The sequence below is a fragment of the Colletotrichum abscissum genome (genome assembly GCF_030869225.1).
Source record: "Colletotrichum abscissum strain IMI 504890 chromosome Unknown Scaffold_20.1, whole genome shotgun sequence".
Lineage (NCBI taxonomy): Eukaryota > Fungi > Ascomycota > Sordariomycetes > Glomerellales > Glomerellaceae > Colletotrichum > Colletotrichum abscissum.
The window spans coordinates 908,324-924,979 of record NW_026850099.1 but is presented as its reverse complement, the minus strand read 5'-3'; the positions used below and the strand labels follow the sequence as shown (position 1 = coordinate 924,979).

The 16,656-nt window shown below is 52.8% G+C and overlaps 7 protein-coding genes across 7 annotated transcripts; 2 read left to right on the top strand and 5 right to left on the bottom strand.

Moving 5' to 3' along the window:
- Positions 1-1,140: 1,140 nt before the first annotated feature.
- On the bottom strand, positions 1,141-2,670 carry CABS01_08906 (argininosuccinate lyase; the record flags this gene model as incomplete). The annotated part of the gene is made up of 3 exons (XM_060542264.1): positions 1,141-2,071; positions 2,131-2,542; positions 2,616-2,670. 3 exons carry the CDS (start codon positions 2,668-2,670, stop codon positions 1,141-1,143), a joined length of 1,398 nt encoding a protein of 465 aa, XP_060401154.1.
- Positions 2,671-3,494: 824 nt separating this feature from the next.
- Positions 3,495-5,366, bottom strand: CABS01_08905 (HET domain-containing protein; the record flags this gene model as incomplete). Its single annotated transcript, XM_060542263.1, has 1 exon — positions 3,495-5,366. The coding sequence occupies one exon, from the start codon at positions 5,364-5,366 to the stop codon at positions 3,495-3,497; it is 1,872 nt and encodes a 623-aa protein (XP_060401153.1).
- Positions 5,367-6,293: 927 nt separating this feature from the next.
- On the top strand, positions 6,294-6,983 carry CABS01_08904 (uncharacterized protein; the record flags this gene model as incomplete). Its single annotated transcript, XM_060542262.1, has 3 exons — positions 6,294-6,442; positions 6,499-6,678; positions 6,746-6,983. The coding sequence occupies 3 exons, from the start codon at positions 6,294-6,296 to the stop codon at positions 6,981-6,983; spliced, it is 567 nt and encodes a 188-aa protein (XP_060401152.1).
- Positions 6,984-8,053: 1,070 nt separating this feature from the next.
- CABS01_08903 (uncharacterized protein) lies at positions 8,054-9,121 on the top strand (the record flags this gene model as incomplete). Its single annotated transcript, XM_060542261.1, has 1 exon — positions 8,054-9,121. The coding sequence occupies one exon, from the start codon at positions 8,054-8,056 to the stop codon at positions 9,119-9,121; it is 1,068 nt and encodes a 355-aa protein (XP_060401151.1).
- Positions 9,122-9,285: 164 nt separating this feature from the next.
- CABS01_08902 (amino acid permease) lies at positions 9,286-11,090 on the bottom strand (the record flags this gene model as incomplete). The annotated part of the gene is made up of 3 exons (XM_060542260.1): positions 9,286-9,725; positions 9,784-10,841; positions 10,906-11,090. The coding sequence occupies 3 exons, from the start codon at positions 11,088-11,090 to the stop codon at positions 9,286-9,288; spliced, it is 1,683 nt and encodes a 560-aa protein (XP_060401150.1).
- Positions 11,091-11,794: 704 nt separating this feature from the next.
- On the bottom strand, positions 11,795-14,504 carry CABS01_08901 (uncharacterized protein; the record flags this gene model as incomplete). Its single annotated transcript, XM_060542259.1, has 8 exons — positions 11,795-12,309; positions 12,365-12,542; positions 12,595-12,767; positions 12,820-13,093; positions 13,149-13,696; positions 13,750-13,950; positions 14,018-14,142; positions 14,413-14,504. The coding sequence occupies 8 exons, from the start codon at positions 14,502-14,504 to the stop codon at positions 11,795-11,797; spliced, it is 2,106 nt and encodes a 701-aa protein (XP_060401149.1).
- Positions 14,505-15,736: 1,232 nt separating this feature from the next.
- CABS01_08900 (rare lipoprotein A) lies at positions 15,737-16,509 on the bottom strand (the record flags this gene model as incomplete). Its single annotated transcript, XM_060542258.1, has 3 exons — positions 15,737-15,980; positions 16,037-16,212; positions 16,270-16,509. The coding sequence occupies 3 exons, from the start codon at positions 16,507-16,509 to the stop codon at positions 15,737-15,739; spliced, it is 660 nt and encodes a 219-aa protein (XP_060401148.1).
- Between the last annotated feature and the right edge of the window lie 147 nt (positions 16,510-16,656).

Here is a 16,656-nt window from a genome sequence, read left to right as displayed (position 1 = left end):
CGGGTCGAGTCTCCGGGTGATTTTGAGGCGGGCAGACACCGATTCGCCGGCCGAATTTACGAGACGGGGTGGGATTTGCACGTGTTTCTTCTTCCACGCTGCGTCTATGCGTCTGCGAATTGCATGTGTACAACTATACTAAAGAATCGAATGATGGTGAATAGGCAGGGTCAGCAAGCGCATTCGCTTACAGCGGTTCAGGTATGATACTTGACTCCCAAGAGTGCGAGCCTTCCTCCAACGACTGAATGGCACAATGATACCTTACAGCAAGGCGCGATAATTAGCGGGTAGTTCAGCTTTTTCGGTGCATTTTTCGTCCCTAAGAATCTTTGGTGACGAGCGATGTAACTCGAAGGATAGGTCGGGTACATTTCCTGTACCTCAAAATTAGAGAGTTGCGAGTTTGAGCCGATTTCCTTCCTCTGCCCGACTTTTCTACCCGATTGGAACCGATTGGACTTCTCACGTATAGCTGTGAGCTTGTGAGCCTGTGAGGGAGGCTACGGCGCTACGCTGCGCAGAGGACGGGGGTGGGAAAGCACCCGGCCGGGTTCTGGGGCCGGAAGGATGGGCGGGGAAGGGGGACCGTGGGAAACGGCGGTCAGCGAGTGGCTGTGTGGGTCGGGTCTTTTCTCTTCGTCTTTCACGTATCGGTACGCTAATACTTACCTTGGGCTAGTTGGCGGGTAGTCTACCACGAGATCTGGACGAGGTTGTGTCTACTAAGCTTTTCTCACCTTGAGGCCATTGAGCTTGACTATGAACCTGATCGAGGAAGAGAAAGGCTATTCTATAACACTGAGATCTCGAAGTTTATCTCAAAAATGACGGTGTTAATAGCAATTGGTGAATGCTTGAACAGTTTGATTGTTTGATAAGTATGTGATTCTGTTTTATTTTTCTATCCGTTGAGAGCCAGAAGAAAACTGGACGAGGCTTGGCCCAGGCCAGCCAAGTAGGCGGAGCCGCTTTCGCTCAGTCTTTGATCACGCTTGCTCAAAATCGCCTTGATAAACCACCTCAACCTTCTAGTCCCTCCGACGGGCTACTTCGGAACCTAACACCTTTCTACCAATACGCCTTTTTTGAATCCCTCTAGAACCTGCCCTTCTTGAGTCCCAGCTATCAAACACCTCTCTAAGCAAGCATGCCCTTAAGAACCTGGACCTGCTCCAGAACCTTCGCTCGGCTCGTACCACCCTTGGACGCCCTCATCTCGACGCTCCTCTCATAGTCAAACGTCTGCGCAACATCCTCCCCAAATCGGCTGTCAATAGCCTGCAATTGCTCCAGCGAGAGCTCGTTCATCGGGATACCGCGCTTCTCGCTCTCGGCGACGCATCGGCCAGAAATGTGGTGCGTCTCGCGGAAGGGGACGCCCTTTCGCACGAGGTAATCAGCCAGATCGGTAGCCAGCATGAAAGGGTCCAGGGCAGCCTTCATGCGCTCTGGCCTGACGGTCAGAGTGACGAGAATGCCCTGTGCGATCTGAAGACTATCAGAGATGGTCTTGACGTGGTCCAACATGGGCTCCCAACTCTCCTGCAAATCCTTTTGGTATGTGCTGGGGAGACCCTTCTGGGTCATCATCAGGCCGGCCATGTGGCCAAAGGTTCGACCAGCCTTTCCGCGCAACAACTCCAAGCCATCCGGGTTCTTCTTGTTCGGCATCAACGAACTTCCAGTGGAGTACGCATCGGCGATTGAAATGAAGCCGAATTCTGAAGAGGAGTACAGGATGAGATCCTCGGCCCATCGAGAAGTATGTTGCATGAACATGCTACCCCATTGCAGGAACTCAGTGACGAAGTCTCTGTCGCCGACGGCGCCCATGGAGTTCCACAGGAGGCCTGTGAAGCCCAGCTCCTCGGCCATCATATCGCGATCGATGTTGAAGCCGTTGCCGGCGAGAGCGCCAGCACCGAGCGGGCTCCTGTTCACGCGCTTGGAAACCTCGCGCAGACGGTCGAGATCACTCTGGAAGGCGAAGCCGTACGACAGCAGGTGCTGCGACCACCGGACCGGCATGGCGCGCTGGAGATGGGTATATCCAGGCATGAGAATGCCACTATTTGAAAGATCAGCAAGGGGAGGTTGCCGGATTTGCGGGGTGATGCTCAGACTTACACCTCTGCCTCGGCGCGGGCGGCAATCACCTCGATAAAGGCGACCAGGTGGCTCTCAATCTCCTTGATCTGGTTGTTCAGCCACAGGCGCATGTCACAGGCGACCTGCTCATTGCGACTGCGACCGGTGTGCAGCTTGCCGGCGATGTCCTTGCCGATGATCTCGCCGAGCCGGCGCTCGTTGGCAGTGTGGATATCTTCGTCGTTGGGCATGATGACAAAGGTATCAGCCTCCCACTCCTTCTGCACCTCCCGGAGTCCCCTCTCGATTTCGGAAAACTCGTCGTTGGTGATGATGCCGGACTTTGCGTTGGCGCGCGCAAACGCGATGCTGCCGAGGATATCCTCCTTGAACAGGAGCTTGTCGTATCCTATACTCGCATTGTACTTGAGCATGAGGGGATCGAGGCCGCCTATTCATTTCTGGGTTAGCACAACTGCAATTGAACTTGCCAATTGAACTTATTGGGGGAAAAACAAGCTTACCTGTGAAGCGGCCACCCCAAAGCATGTTCTCTGCAGGCGTCTTTCCAGGTGCCATGATGACTGCGTTGGTATCTGGCGCGGGGGGGTATATGGGGTATCTAGAGGGGTTGAATTGAGTAACTTCAAAAAAAGTTAGCTAAGAGCTGCTCCGTATCGGAGGGAGTTCCAATTTATGTCGATTACCTAAGAAGTGATAGAGCTCTGTATTGGTGAGTCATTCAGGGTCACGTGATGGATGGTATGAGTCGACGAAAGTTACCCGGTACCTTGCGATAGCAATACCTATCACCACCGAGTTCAAGAGGGGGCTTCCCAGGATCACCTCTCTTTTAATCCACCATGTTCAAGTTTTAGTTCTTATCTCTTCCATGCCTTAGCATTGAAGCAGTTGGACCTTGATCATTGCACCTGTTGCGGACCAGCCACGTGCATCGTCAGCGCGTGCAATGTCAGCAACCGCAAGGTCAGCACATACTGATCTTGACCTTTCTACCATCTCTGCCGGCACGTGGTGATGGTGGTTGTGGAAAGGGCTCTTAGAGAGGATAAGGGGACTTCTACCTGTAAGTCGCTGATGCCTTTTAGGTTGGCCCCTGAAGCAAGGAAAGAGGGAGAGATTTCGGAGCTTGACTCTTGATACCGTTGTTAACTGAACATGATACCGGACTTTATGACATCAAAGGGGGCATATTGCCCTATCTTAATTCTTGAAATTCAATCACCTATAGAATGCTAGCATGTACACCTTGAACGCCAGTATACTCTCTTCAGCCATGTAGTATCTCCCTCGATTCATGTGCCCCTTTTCCCTCCTTCATATCCAAGTCCTCTTGTGTCCTAGCTATCGCAACATGCAATCTCATCGAAGCCAGACATAACTCACGATATCAACCTCCTCCACCCAGAAGAGGCTCTCTTCGTTTTCACACTAGTACTAGTAGTCGCCGTCGCTTGCGCCGTCGCCGCTTGAGCTGCGGCAGCCTGCCCCCGATTCTGCCGCCCCGTCGCCCCCTCGTACCATTCGAGAGCCGCGTCCAGCGGCTCAAACGGGTCCCACGGCCGGTTGACGGGTTCGATGAGCACGTCGGCCATGAGGTACTTGCTCGCGTTGGCAATCACCGTCTCCACGTCGACGCGCACCCGGAACCGCTCCAGCTCCACGTCGACGCCCGCAGGGGTCGGCCGGAACATCGTCTGCAAGTCGTCGAATGAGAAGGTGACTTCTGGTGGTTCTTGTTGTTGGTTCTCCTTTGCTTTTGATGAGCTCGTACTCTTTGCTTGGTTCTGGTTCTGGTTCTGGTTCATGCCCGGGAAACGAGGCGGTAGCTCGCGGGCGTGGAACCCGGCTCGGATGCCGTCCGTGGACCCGAACATGATGAGCAGCCGGGACCCGTCCGTCCGCGCGAATGTGACGGCCCCGGCGAGCTGGCCCGCCGCCTTCGGGATGCGGAAAGCAATCGTCTTCCCCGTCGCCGTGTGGATCAAGTCCCTTCCGGAACCCCTGCTCGACGTGCACGCCGCCGGCCGGTCCCCTCTGTCGGCCTCCTTGGAGTGCACGAGATTCAGCACCGAGTACTGGTCACGCGGCGGACCCTTTCGGAGCTGGATGATGTGCTGCGGAAACACACCCTCCGCGTCCGCGACGCCGTTGAACGTCTGCCGCACGTAGAGCGTCTGCTTGTTCCCTCGCTCCTGGACTTTGGCGAACTGGTTCACCCGCACGCGGGCGAATTGCTGATCTCCGCCGCTCGAAATCTTTTTGAGGTAGATTGCTAGGAAGGTAGAGTCTTCGTAGTCCGGCGGCGCGGGACAGTCGAGCGCGGCGACGAAGATGTCTTGGTCGCGCAGCGTCAGGGGTAGATCGATGCGCAGGCCGCGGTTGCTCATGAAGTACGGCGGCCGCGGCTCCCAGTCTTGGTAGGGCATGATGGAGTTGGAGTAGGCGAAGTTGGCCGGCGACTTGGCCAGCAGGCCGTGGTAGGTCTCGGTTGAGGCGGAGAGGTCGACCCAGGCGAAGAGAGACTGGTCGTCGGACTGCTTCATGATTTCCTCTTGGAGGCGGAGGAAGGCGCGGTCGCCTTCGCCGTAGAGCATGGGCATATTGACGCCAAAGAGGCCCATCAGGCAGTAGGCCACATCCTCTGGCCTCGTCGTCTGCCGGTGCGCGGCCCAGGACATTCGCTTGGCGAGGCTCGCTGATTCGAGGGGTCTGAGGCCCGTGAGGATGTCTTCGTCTATGCCTGTGATGACGGATAGAGGCCTGCTCAGCGTCGTCTTCTCTCCGACTTTCACCCAGTCCTCGGAGAAGAAGACCATCTCGGCCGGGGCGATTAGTTCCTGAAGCGTCCAGCCGCGCGTGAACCACCGGCACGAGGCAAACGCGCCGTCCGTCTTGACAGGGTCGACGGTGGCGGGGACGCCAGAGAGGTAAGTGTAGCAGACTTCTGACTTCATGTACCACTCGTACATGGAATTGATGGCCTCGGAGAGCTCCGCGCTGCTGCTTTTGTCGATGCAGCATGAGTCGATCCAGACGTATTCGAGGCCGTCTGCTAGGGTTTGAATGCAGCTATAGCGGACCTTTTGGAAAGCTGGCTTGGTGGCGGCATTTTCGTTTCTAATATCGGCGTAGATGACTTCGTTGTCGCCCCAGGTGTGCGAGAGAATGGCGTACCGGGGGAGCTGATCGGGGTTGAAGTCGACGAGCTGGAGGTTGCTGCTGTGTATGGATGAAGCTTTAATTAAGCGCATCTTGAGGTTGCGATGGCAATTCGATGTTGGAATTGTGGATGCTCAGTCCATCTGGGGTGACTTTCAAAGAGGCCAGTGGGTTGGTGGGACTACATCAACATGTCCTGAACGTGGACTCCCAGCTGCATCAACGGACCGACTTTTGATCATTGAATTAGAGTGGTGATGAAGTTCAAAGGAGCGCTACTGCATAAGAAAGAGGCTGTGTCAGAAAAGTCATTGGATTCGTGAAGTCGAAGTAAGGCTGCGCTATCCGATCGTCATGTCTGCTCCCCCTGCACTATTATTATGGAGGACGGGAGCAAGTGGTGTAACATCGGATATTGCTTCGCCATTGAAACTGCATTAGGCAGGTAAGACCACCTATCATCTGGTCATCCCAAGCGCGTGGGTGTAAGATTCCCGGGGTGTCTCTCAGCTCTGGCCCTGGTTACCACAACGGCACAACCCTCACATTTCATACACGAGGCGCAATCGCCCTCGTTGTAGGGCTGCGCCGCCCACACCAACTCGTAGAGCCTTGGGGGGGCGACCCGGGAGAGACATCTGTCCCCTGCCAAGCGAGTCTATTCCCGTAAGCACCAATGGCGATCGTTGTCGATGTTACGGTTCTGCCTGATTGTGGATTCCTGTGATGCTGTGCCGCTGTTAGTGCCACCTTGGTAGTGCTCACGCGCACTGGAGGCAATCTTACCTGGAGGGAGAGTTTTACATGAAGTGGAAAAGGAACAAGTGCTCGTCATCTCAAAAGTCTGTATTTTATCATCTTCTTCCTTTAGTCTCTCTCTTCAACATTGATCTATCTTCCTTCAACTTTTCCTCAATTATCCAAGTCATTTGTAGTGACTTACAGACCGTACAGCCGTGATATCCAACAATTCAGCAATTTTGTTATCTTACACCACTAACCAGACCTCAAAATCAAAGATGTCGGAACAAAAGACTGCTCCTCCCCCGGCGATCGACATTCAAGAGCCGGCGCCAGCCTATGAGAGAGAATCACCAGTGACATCTACTGTGCAAGGAAGCGGTCCTGCCCCTGCCAGAGAGATGCCAGCGAACCTAGTGCAGCTTGAGTAAGTGTCTCCTAGAGCACCGTCATCTTCTTAGAAAATACTGATAAATTGGGCAGACAACCAGCAACACCAATGCCCGCTCAACAAAAGGGCGGTCCGACCATTACCCCCCTCGCCAACCCAGCGACCGTCACGCCGTTGCACATGCTGGGCGACGAGCCGCAATGGATCGACTGCCCCTTTTGCAAACAGCGGACGCAGACGGTCATTGCAAAAGAGGGTACTGCCATGCAAATGTAAGTTAATTTTGATCATATGGGAGTATTTCATGAACCAGTTTAGCTAATACACGGACTTACTCAGGGTTGCCGGTGCTCTGTGCTGCCTCCTCTGCATCTGCCTTACATGCGTGCCCTGCATCGCGGGGTGGTGTGAGGACATGCACTACACTTGCTCAAACTGCAAGAACAAGGTCGCCACGAGGCCTTACGACGGGACGATCCAGGTCTTCTCGCCGCAGCCTGGAGGCGGTCTCGTGCCGTCGCAGTATGCGCCTGTTGCACCGCCTGTCGCGGAAAAGCAACAGACTCCGGGTGCTTGATCCAGATCTGCAAAGTGTGCAGAACTCGAACGTGGGTTGTGCTCCAGGCATCCAGCTCGATCTACAAGGTTGTGGATGTCAAACCACGGAGTCTGGAGGGGTGAGGGGAATTTGATTTGGTCTGTTGAACTTTGGTGATGGAGATGAAGAACTTACCATTTGGAATTGCCATATCGGTGATAATTATGCAACCCTGTAGATACCCTAGCTAAATAATTGCACGAAACTAAACATCCTATAGCTCAATCCGCGGAAGTAGGGGCTTCTTCCCCTTTCTGATGATGTCAAAGATCGACTTTGCCTCTTGTATTCAAACCTAAGCTCTTTCAGCTTGTAAAGCTCGTCGGTTGCTCGGTGCAACTTGTTGAAGAAGCCGACGTTCAGCAACAACTAAGGGTTGTCGTTTCGAGGAAAAGATCTGTTCATTGGTTATTGTAGAATTGCATGGGCTAAACATAATATTTTCTTGGCGATTGCCAACCGGGTGTACGTAGTAGGACATGATATTCTGATGCGGAGGTTTTTCACAGTTAAAAAGAAAAGAAATCATCAACGAACAAATTGCAGAGTTGACTGAAAGCTAAACGTCAAGCTTTGTCTGATCATGCTGTGTGCAAGCCCTCTAGCCTATCTTTAGCCACGGACTCCGAAAGTACCGGCGTTGAACCGAAGGGCTACTCCGGATGAGCATCCCGGGTAGCTCCGGTCGGCCGCATAATCGTCTGTCTTCCGGCCTTGTCCAAGGTTCATCATTTTCGACTGATCGATCACATAGACAAACCCAATCTATTTGCCGCCGTTTTAGACAACCCCAGCACGTTCTTAAGTCCGGTGCCATGGGGCGTTCGGCGCAACGACAGTATTCTTTCATAATCCCGAGAGAAGCGGACATTAACAGTGGGAACCGCCGATGGTCGCGGCCCATTGTGATGTCCAGGCCGAGCCATACGAGCTCTTTGTATATCGTTTAATTATTGAATAGTCAGATATAAAACCTCACAATTTTGCGAGAGGTTCATGTTAAGATGAGCTAAGTTACCAGCATCACCAAGAACAACAACTTACAAAAAATGTCTCGCTCAATTTACTTAGGTGCCGATGGCCAACTCACCATCAAGCAAGTCACGGATGACTATACACCTCAAAAACTTCAAGCCCTCGTCTCAATAAAGTACTCGGGCATCAACCCCTGCGACCTCAACTTCTTTCACGTAGGCCTCAACTCCTTCGTCACCGGCTTCGAGTTCGCCGGCATCGTCGAGGCAGTCGGGCCCGAATCCACCCTGCAAATCGGCGACGCCGTTCTCGGTATCTCGCCTGTCGGGTTTCCCCAAAGATCTTCGGCTTGCACACATCAAGACAAGGCCATCGTCGAAAGTGATCTTATCCTTAAGCTGCCTCCCGGCCTCGCTCTCAAAGACGCCGGGGGCCTGGCTCTCACGACGCAGACCGCCGCCGACGCCATCTTCAACATTCTCGGTTTCGCCTTCCCCGCCGCGGGCGTCACCGGGACTGATGGCACCGGCAAGCCGATACTGATTTGGGGCGGGGCCAGCAGCGTCGGCGTCGCGGCCATTCAGCTCGCAAAGGCGGCAGGATTCAATCCTATCTTCACGACTGCGTCCGTCAAGAACCACGCCGCGCTACAGCTGCTCGGGGCTACACATTGCTTCGACTATAAGAGCCCCGATGTGACTGGCGATATACGGGCTGCTGCCAAGGATATCGGCGTGAGCCTGACTACCGGCTTCGATACTGTTGGCAGCGGTCTGCATGGCCCCAACGCCGACCCTGAGACGTCTACGCCGACGCTTCTCCGTAGGAGCTTGTCTGGAGGCGTCGAGGAAAAGTCTATCAAGCTTGCGTGCACACAACCCATGCCCCATGATCCGGCTTTTGGTTTCTGCACGTGCTACCGGCCCGTTGGTAGCGTTGGTGCCATGGGTCACCCGCAAGACGCTGAATTTCCGGTTCGCTTGCGTAGGGTCATGGAACATGTTCTGGGCTCTGCCGAAAGGGCTCCGAAGCACCCCAATATTACTGTTGTCGAGGGTGGCGAAGCCGGGTTACGGGAGATCCAGAGAGTGGCCTATGGCGGTGCTTCGCTGGAGAAAGTTGTGATTGAGCACCCGATCTGAATGGGTCGAGAGATCGATGGGGGAACTTGCACACATAAATGTCCCATACACGGAACGAACTGACCGCTTTGAAAGATTCGACTTGCCCAAATAATGCTACTGACTATGTGTAATGCGTATAGCCTTAGGTTTCGCATGGGAGTGTTACATGTTATTAACTCGTCTTAGAATAGCCATGAGAACCCCTTCCGGTAAACCTTAGCAAATGCACTCTTCTTCCCCATCGCTACCTCCTTTTCCCTTCTTTCTGCCTCAAGCGCTGCTCTCTCCTCGGCAACAGTCTCTGCTGGCACGCCCGTGACCAAGTCGGCTGTCTCAGCCCGAACGCGATGGGACTTTTTGAAGATCTTGTACCCAAAAATGCAGATCAGGTAGACAGGGATCCCAATGTACTGAACGATGAAGTTCTTATAGTCGAAAGTGCCGACGAACACTTCGATACCTTTAGTCAAGGTCAGGACAATGAGGAAGCCGAGGGCGGCATAGGAGCCCCAAGAGCCCAGAGGAGCGCGATACGGGATATAGGCAGCATCGATTCGTTGGGCGGTGCGGGCGCGGCAGAAGAAGATGTGGGAGACGAGAATGGACATCCATGTAAGCAGACCTATGGTACATTACGCGTTAGTGTTGGTCTTTTCATTCAAGCATCAAGATAGACTTACCAAAGACAGTGACGACGTTCGTCAAGTAGCCAAAGACGGTTGCGGCACCGGAGCTGACAGACATGTACGCCAGACAGCAGAAGACACCACATAGACCCAAAGCCACGAAGGGCACGCCGGCCTTGGTAGTCTTGGAAAAGATACGAGGGGCTTTGCCATCGACAGCGATGCCATACAGCGTGCGAGACGAGATGTAAATGTCCGAGTTCGCAGCCGAGAAGACAAAAACTACAAGACAACCGTTGATGACGTGATCGAGCCCCTTAATCTTGGCAATGGTGATGGCCACCACAAACGGCGAGGCCGCAGCACTGGTCTTGGCCTTAGCTGCGAAGACGAGCTCGGCGCTGTTATAAGGGACAACCATGCCCAGCAGGAAGACGGAGATGATGTAGAAGAAGACGATGCGCATGAAGGTCAGGCGAACAGCCTTTGGCATGCACAGACGCGGGTTCTTGGCCTCGCCGACTGTGACGCCGACGAGTTCCGTGCCGGAGAAGGCGTATACGGCGGCCACCATGGCGCTCCAGACCCCGAGAAGACGGCCCTGGGCACCATCGACCTTGTACTCGGCGAAAGCACCCGGGTCGGACCAGTACCTGAAGCCGGGACGGTCGCCGGTGGGACCGCCGCCCACGGCGAGGATGAAGAGCAGCAGGATGACGCCAATCATGATGACCACTTTCAGAGATGAGAGCCAAAACTCGAACTCGCCAAAGGCCTTGACGCTGATACTGTTGATCAGGAGAATCAGGACCAGGGCGATGGTGATGAAGACGGCCGGGTTGACGCGGTCCCCTACCCAGAACTTCATGATCAGGGCAAAGGCAGAGAGTTGATTAGGCGTGGCGAGGAGATACTTGAAGAAGTAGCAGTAGCCCGTCGCGAAGCCGAGAGCCGGGTCGACGAAGCGTGTCGCGTAGCCGCCGAAGCCGTGGGAGAGGGGCATGTAGGAAATGATTTCGCCGAGGGCGGCCATGACGAGGAAGACGATGCAGCCGACGATGGAGTAGTCGATGAGGATGCCGGCTGGGCCTGCCTTGACTAGAGCCGAGCCTCTGTAAATTGGTGAGTTAGAACGAACGCCAGGGCGGTAACTTTTCGTACGGGGAGACAGCTTACGTTCCAATCAGCAATCCTGTTCCAAGCGCACCGCCAAGCGCAATCATCGTGACATGGCGCGTTTCGAGACGTTTGTGAAGGTCATAGCCGGGCTGGATGTATGGATCTTCGACTTGGCCGATCTTCGCACTTTGTTGATGGCACAGGTTCTCCAAGCCCGCAGGTTCCATCTTCTCTTGGTCCATCGTTGACTTGTCTGAAGTTGGACTGTTAGAGTTGGTGTGTCTACTGCTGCAAAAATGGCAACATCCAAATTTTTGGAGTGTTGTTTCTCGACAGAAACTCAAAGAGTTTACCCAAGTTGACCAGTTCCTGTGTCTATGAACCCAGAAGCACCAGGCCGGAACAGCCAGTGTTATATCAAAGTCTGATAATCGGAGCCTTCACTTGAGTCAATTGCCAGATAAGTCCTTGACACCCCAGTCTTGGTCACTATCTCGAGTCCGTGGGTCCGGGGAAGCGATTCGGGAGTGGGTCCCGAGGCGTCGAAAACGCGGGGAGAAATCCTCGGATTGTCAACCCGCAAGCTGGTATCAGATAGTCAACTGACTCGGACAAGCCCCTATCTGGAGAACTGGAATGTCGCGGAGTCTTGTTCAAGTTTAGTTGATAAGAGTCTCGCCATCTAACTTGGGCTTGTTGCAAGGTTTCTCCTGGCGCCTTCACTACCTTAGTACCTGCATATTGAGCTACGTGTTGAAGCCGGCTGTTGGCCGTCGTCGATGGGACGATTACCCCGCGGGATTAGATTGTCTCTATCTGCAGATCCGACCCTCTCTCCGAAGCGTTTCTTTCTTCAGCGAGCCTAGTTTCGTAAGCTGTCTTGATTCCTCCAGACCTGATTTCGGAAGCACACATCCGAGGGTCAGTCTTGTGTCCTATTAGTCAATCATAGCAAGCCCCCGCTAAAATCAAAATCCGGGGCAATCGCCTCGGTCCATAACCAACTCCCCGCGAGCTGATCGTCGTCGAAAGCGGCGATATTCGGCTCCCAATCGAGCAAGCCCGCTATGGACAGCATCTGTTCTGAAGCGAGCCCATTTGTTGTGCTGCCAGTAGCCGGGCCGGCTTCTGTGGGTTGCTCGGTTGATAATGAAAGGTCACCGGCGTTTATGCGCAGTGAAGACTGATTCTCAGCCTGCATACCGCTGCTGCCGTCACCTGCAACTGACGGTGGAGCATGGAGCTGACGTTGAGCGAGACACAGCATCTCTTGGAGCTTTTCGAGCTCTTCCTTCCGGCACCGGGCCACAACGTTACCGCGCGCGATCATGGTATCAAGGATATCAGTCGTAGTTTGCATATAGCGGTTATCTCGCTCGGAAAGACTTGGCATGGAGGTCATCAAAGTAAGAACGAAAGCTGATGAGAACGCCTGCTCCAAGTCAAAGGGGAGGAAAGATTCTGACTAGCACATCAGTTCATGTAAGGACCGCTCGTAGATCATATGTATGCCTACCTAGTAGGTGCTGAGACTGTAATGTTGACAGAATCCGAAGCGATTTGTTTGCCGAATCTGATGATGTCTTCAAGAGTGCTTTGATTGGGCTCGCTAGGCCTCTGTTCAAATTTCCTCGCCTTCCTAGGACATCTTGTAAGAGGCACATGAGGATTGGGCGTGTGGCAAGAACGACACACTTGAGATAGTCAGCTTCCAGACACTTAGTAAGGTTCTCGAAATTCACTTACTTGGTGATAACATAAGTTCAGCGTAGCGGAAACCCTGGACGCAGGCTCAGAGTTGTTGAACTTGAACTCGAACCCCGCCGTAAGCTGAGGTGCTAGCCTTGCCATGTCTCTTAAAACTTCCTGGACACTCTTCAGAAAGGAAGGATCGAGTTTTCCGTCTACGCCGTATACAGCTATGTCTCGGTTAGAGAGTTCCAGTCCTGTATGTGGGCTCTCTAAACTCACTATTCAACACCTTGGCAAGCAGCTGAGACAAGACAACGTGGATTCCGAGTGCCTTATACTTGTGAACAACCGGGTCTGATCTTGGCAGTTGAACGGTGATGTCGCTATCTTGTATCGAATTGGGAGCGCCCATAAGGGATGACATCTTGCGGTCTAAGATATACAGGGTCCACCAGACGCAGCGGAGTCTGTTAGCCTCGCTGTCGTTGAGTTGGTTTCTTAGTGGTTCTCGATGTAACCCTTGCGAAATGGCAATCCGAAATGCTTGACCGATCTGCTAGAATCAGCGACAAGGCTCGGCAAGTGACTAAGGCTGGCCATCAACTCACGTAGGTATAAGCACTGTTTCTGTGGTCTACCGACTGCAAGTATAGAGCAAGACCGCATAGTATCTCTACGGATAGCACAGGGTCTTGATATAGTCCATGAACATCAGGAAGCAGCTCGAGAGCCCTCGTCACCAAACCACTTCCAGGAGGGGTCTGATTTGGGTTTCCAGGGACTAAAAGAGCCTTCCCGAAAGCCATGATGATGAGGAATTGGATATACCACAATCTGGAATCTACCGTCGGTTCCAGCTTCGGTCCTGTTCTGTAGAGATCGTGAAGCCCAGTCATGAAGCTTTCCTCGTCAAAGAGATGGTATGTCTGCCCGAGGTGAAACTTGACCGTATTCGTGAGATAGAGAGCATAGTCTAGGGAGGGAATGTCAACTGTGGCTTGCGGGGTGATGCCTCTAGACGAGGGCCAGCCCAGCTTGAATGCTTCAGCATCAACATTGAGAGGAACCTCTGGAGATTCGTGTTGGCCGAGATGACCCTGGATCATGTTTAGTACCTGTCGGCTATATGCCCAAGTTGATGAAGGCCCCAGCCATCCTGTAAGCCGCTTAGATTGAAAGAAGCAACGATGACGCCAAGTAGTTACTCACTCCTTCTACCTGTTGCATCCGTGAGGAACTTTGATGGTCCGCTCGCTAATGGATTCCGCATGTTCGAGAAACCACGGCGTTCTTCCGGGCCATCCTCACCGCCGACGATAGTCGTGCCGTCGTCGAGACTGAAACTACGTGCCGGCGGCGAGGCTCCGTGGCCGACCTCTATCAACACTGGTGCTGTTGTTTCATCAACCACTACATGTAGCAATTATTATGATAAGTGAAATCCCACTAAGTAACGCGATACAAGATGAAGGCTTACCATCACGAAGGCCAGCATCAGCGGGCGACGTGGACCGATGATGTCGAGATCGTTTCGCTGTCGGTGAAGTCGATATTTCCCCTTCGACGCCATATCCCGACTTGCGTTTCAACTCGTTAAGAAACCTTCAGATAGTTAGATCTTGGGCTTCAAAGAAAAACAAAAGACACGTAAAAGCGGGTCTGGATTACCTCTCGGATACGACAACCTTCCGATCTTCTTTATCAAAGACGCACTCCACCGACTTGCGCAGGCAATTCGCACAAGGTAATGAGCCCGAACACTTCACCTTCCGTTCACGGCACCGCGTACAACTTGAATTATCATTAGAATCCGATTGACTGATACCTGCTCTCACATCCGAGGATGCCGAGCCTGGAGGTTGCTGCACTCACGCGTTGCTCGCTCGCTTGCCGCGCGGGACAGAGTTTGCCGTCTCAGCTTCTTGCTCGGCTGAGCTGCTTGGACTCTCGCCTTCGCCAGCCATCACATCGGTATTTTCAATTATTCACAAAAAGGTCTCATGGGTGCATTTGCCCTATGTTGTCTACTTTCTCTCGTTGAAGTCTTGTAATTGTCAATCTCGAGATGGAATGAGGTGCGGAGACATGTTGATTGCATCTCCAATTCCAGCCACAGTGATGATTGTGGCGCACCTTAGCGTGCTTTGAACAAGTCAGAAGCCAGTCTCCCAAAGTCAGTATCTCCGCTCAACTCAGGCTTGAGTTTACTCTGTCCTTAATTGAACGTGGCATTCTGTTTTCTTCTTAAATATCTTTTAATTTCTTTTCGGCATTGACTAATACTAGACCTTTGTCTTCTTCCTACTGCTTGATAACCCGATAGCGCGGAGCAGTAGGGCCCCTCAGCTCGGTTCACTGGGCCGAAGATTGCTCCTTGACTCGGCTTCCTGGCCCGCCTGCACTCTAGCCACAAATTACTGTAACGGGACACTCTACCGATGCCATGGCTCGGAGCAAAGTCACGGCATCAGGGTCTCTCCATTCACGAGGATGCAAATTCTAGTCACCTGTTTGCTAAAGCAAGGCAGCATAGACTACCTACCTTACTGAACATGCTTTTGACTGCACTGTAAAGGCTTGCAAGCACTGAAAACGCAGCAACAAATGACCATTTGCCGTGGCCTCTGTTTGGTATTGTTGAGTTGCGAGTAGGACGTTGCAATGGACTACCTCCTGCCTCAGAGTCGCTCTCGTTGACAGCTTGGAGTCTAAAAACAAAAGCTCTCGTCTATGTCTACGCGATATCTTCTAAAACTGAATCTCTTACCTAGGGCAAAGGATTTTGGTAAACAGGAACCTACAAATTTATAGAGCATTTGTCCTTGTTTGATTGGTGTTTTAACAGGACAAAGCACTCGATGTAACAGTAAGTATGGTGTACCGCTTACATTGTTTACGAGGCCTTCAGAGTTGGTTTCCCGCTATCCACGCGAGTGAATGCTACACATGCATCGGGGGCAGAGATCGCGTGAAGATATAAGAAGACGTAGTACCCAAAAGGGATCCAAATTACCGGTCTAACCCAGATTCATGGTGCCATTCGAAAGGTATGTACTGTCAAATTATGTGCAAGAAGTAAAGGCTATGTACAAAACTTCCCACTGAGGAGTCGTGGTGTGTCAATTAAAGAAACACGCCGAGCCTAGGGGTACGAAAATCGGATGTTCCCTGAGGCAGGCTGTTCAATGATCCCTTTCTAACAGTTGCCCGATGCAGTGAAGGAGGCCTTCTCCTTGGTACCAACTTTGTTTACGACGACCTGCTTACCGTTGGAGCAGGTGACGCGGACGCTGACTGTGTCCACAAGGAAGCCGTCACCACTGCTCTTCTGCCAGTAGTTGTAGTCCTGACGGACGGTGGGCTGCCAGCTCTTGCCGCTGTCGGTACTGACTTCGAACTTGGTGACTGGGTAGTTGTGGTTCACAACTTGCATGGAGAACCTAGGAGTTATGTAAGTCAGACTATCTGGGTCACTGCCGTGATAAAAGACACATACCAATATTTCGAAGTTCCTTCCTTGTTTCGGACGATCAAGGGTGAGGTGATGCCGCAAGGAACCTGTTCCCATGAGACGCTGATCTGTCCCTTATTGGGATCGTCGAGCTTGGCGAAAGCGTCGGGGAAGAGATCGAGTTGGCCGTTTCCGCAACCTGAGGGGCACTTATCGACGACCTAAGACCGAGTTAAAATGGCTCGTAGATGTGATCGAAAGAGATTATTGATACTCACCATAACCTTGATGGTGTTACCCTTGGGTCCCTTCACATTGAGGCAAGTACCGCAGTTTCCGTTGTAGTTGGTATAGGACAAGGCAGTACCCAGGACGCTTGATGGCAACGTGTAACCGGAAAACAGGCAGTTACCTCCGTTCAGGTTTCCACCATACCAAGTTGCAACAGCGCTCGTGGCAGCGGTGGTGCCTTGAACCATGACGGCAAGGGCCGTACCGAGAGAAATGAGACCGTGCATCTTGATGGATGGAGGGGATGATTCTGGAAGTCAAGTGAGAATGAACTGGATGGAAGGCTGGTTGGGAAGAGATCGCAGGAAAGCCAGCTCGATTTATACCAGGAAGCCCACGATGCTTGTCCCAATCACTTTAAAGCACGCAACCAA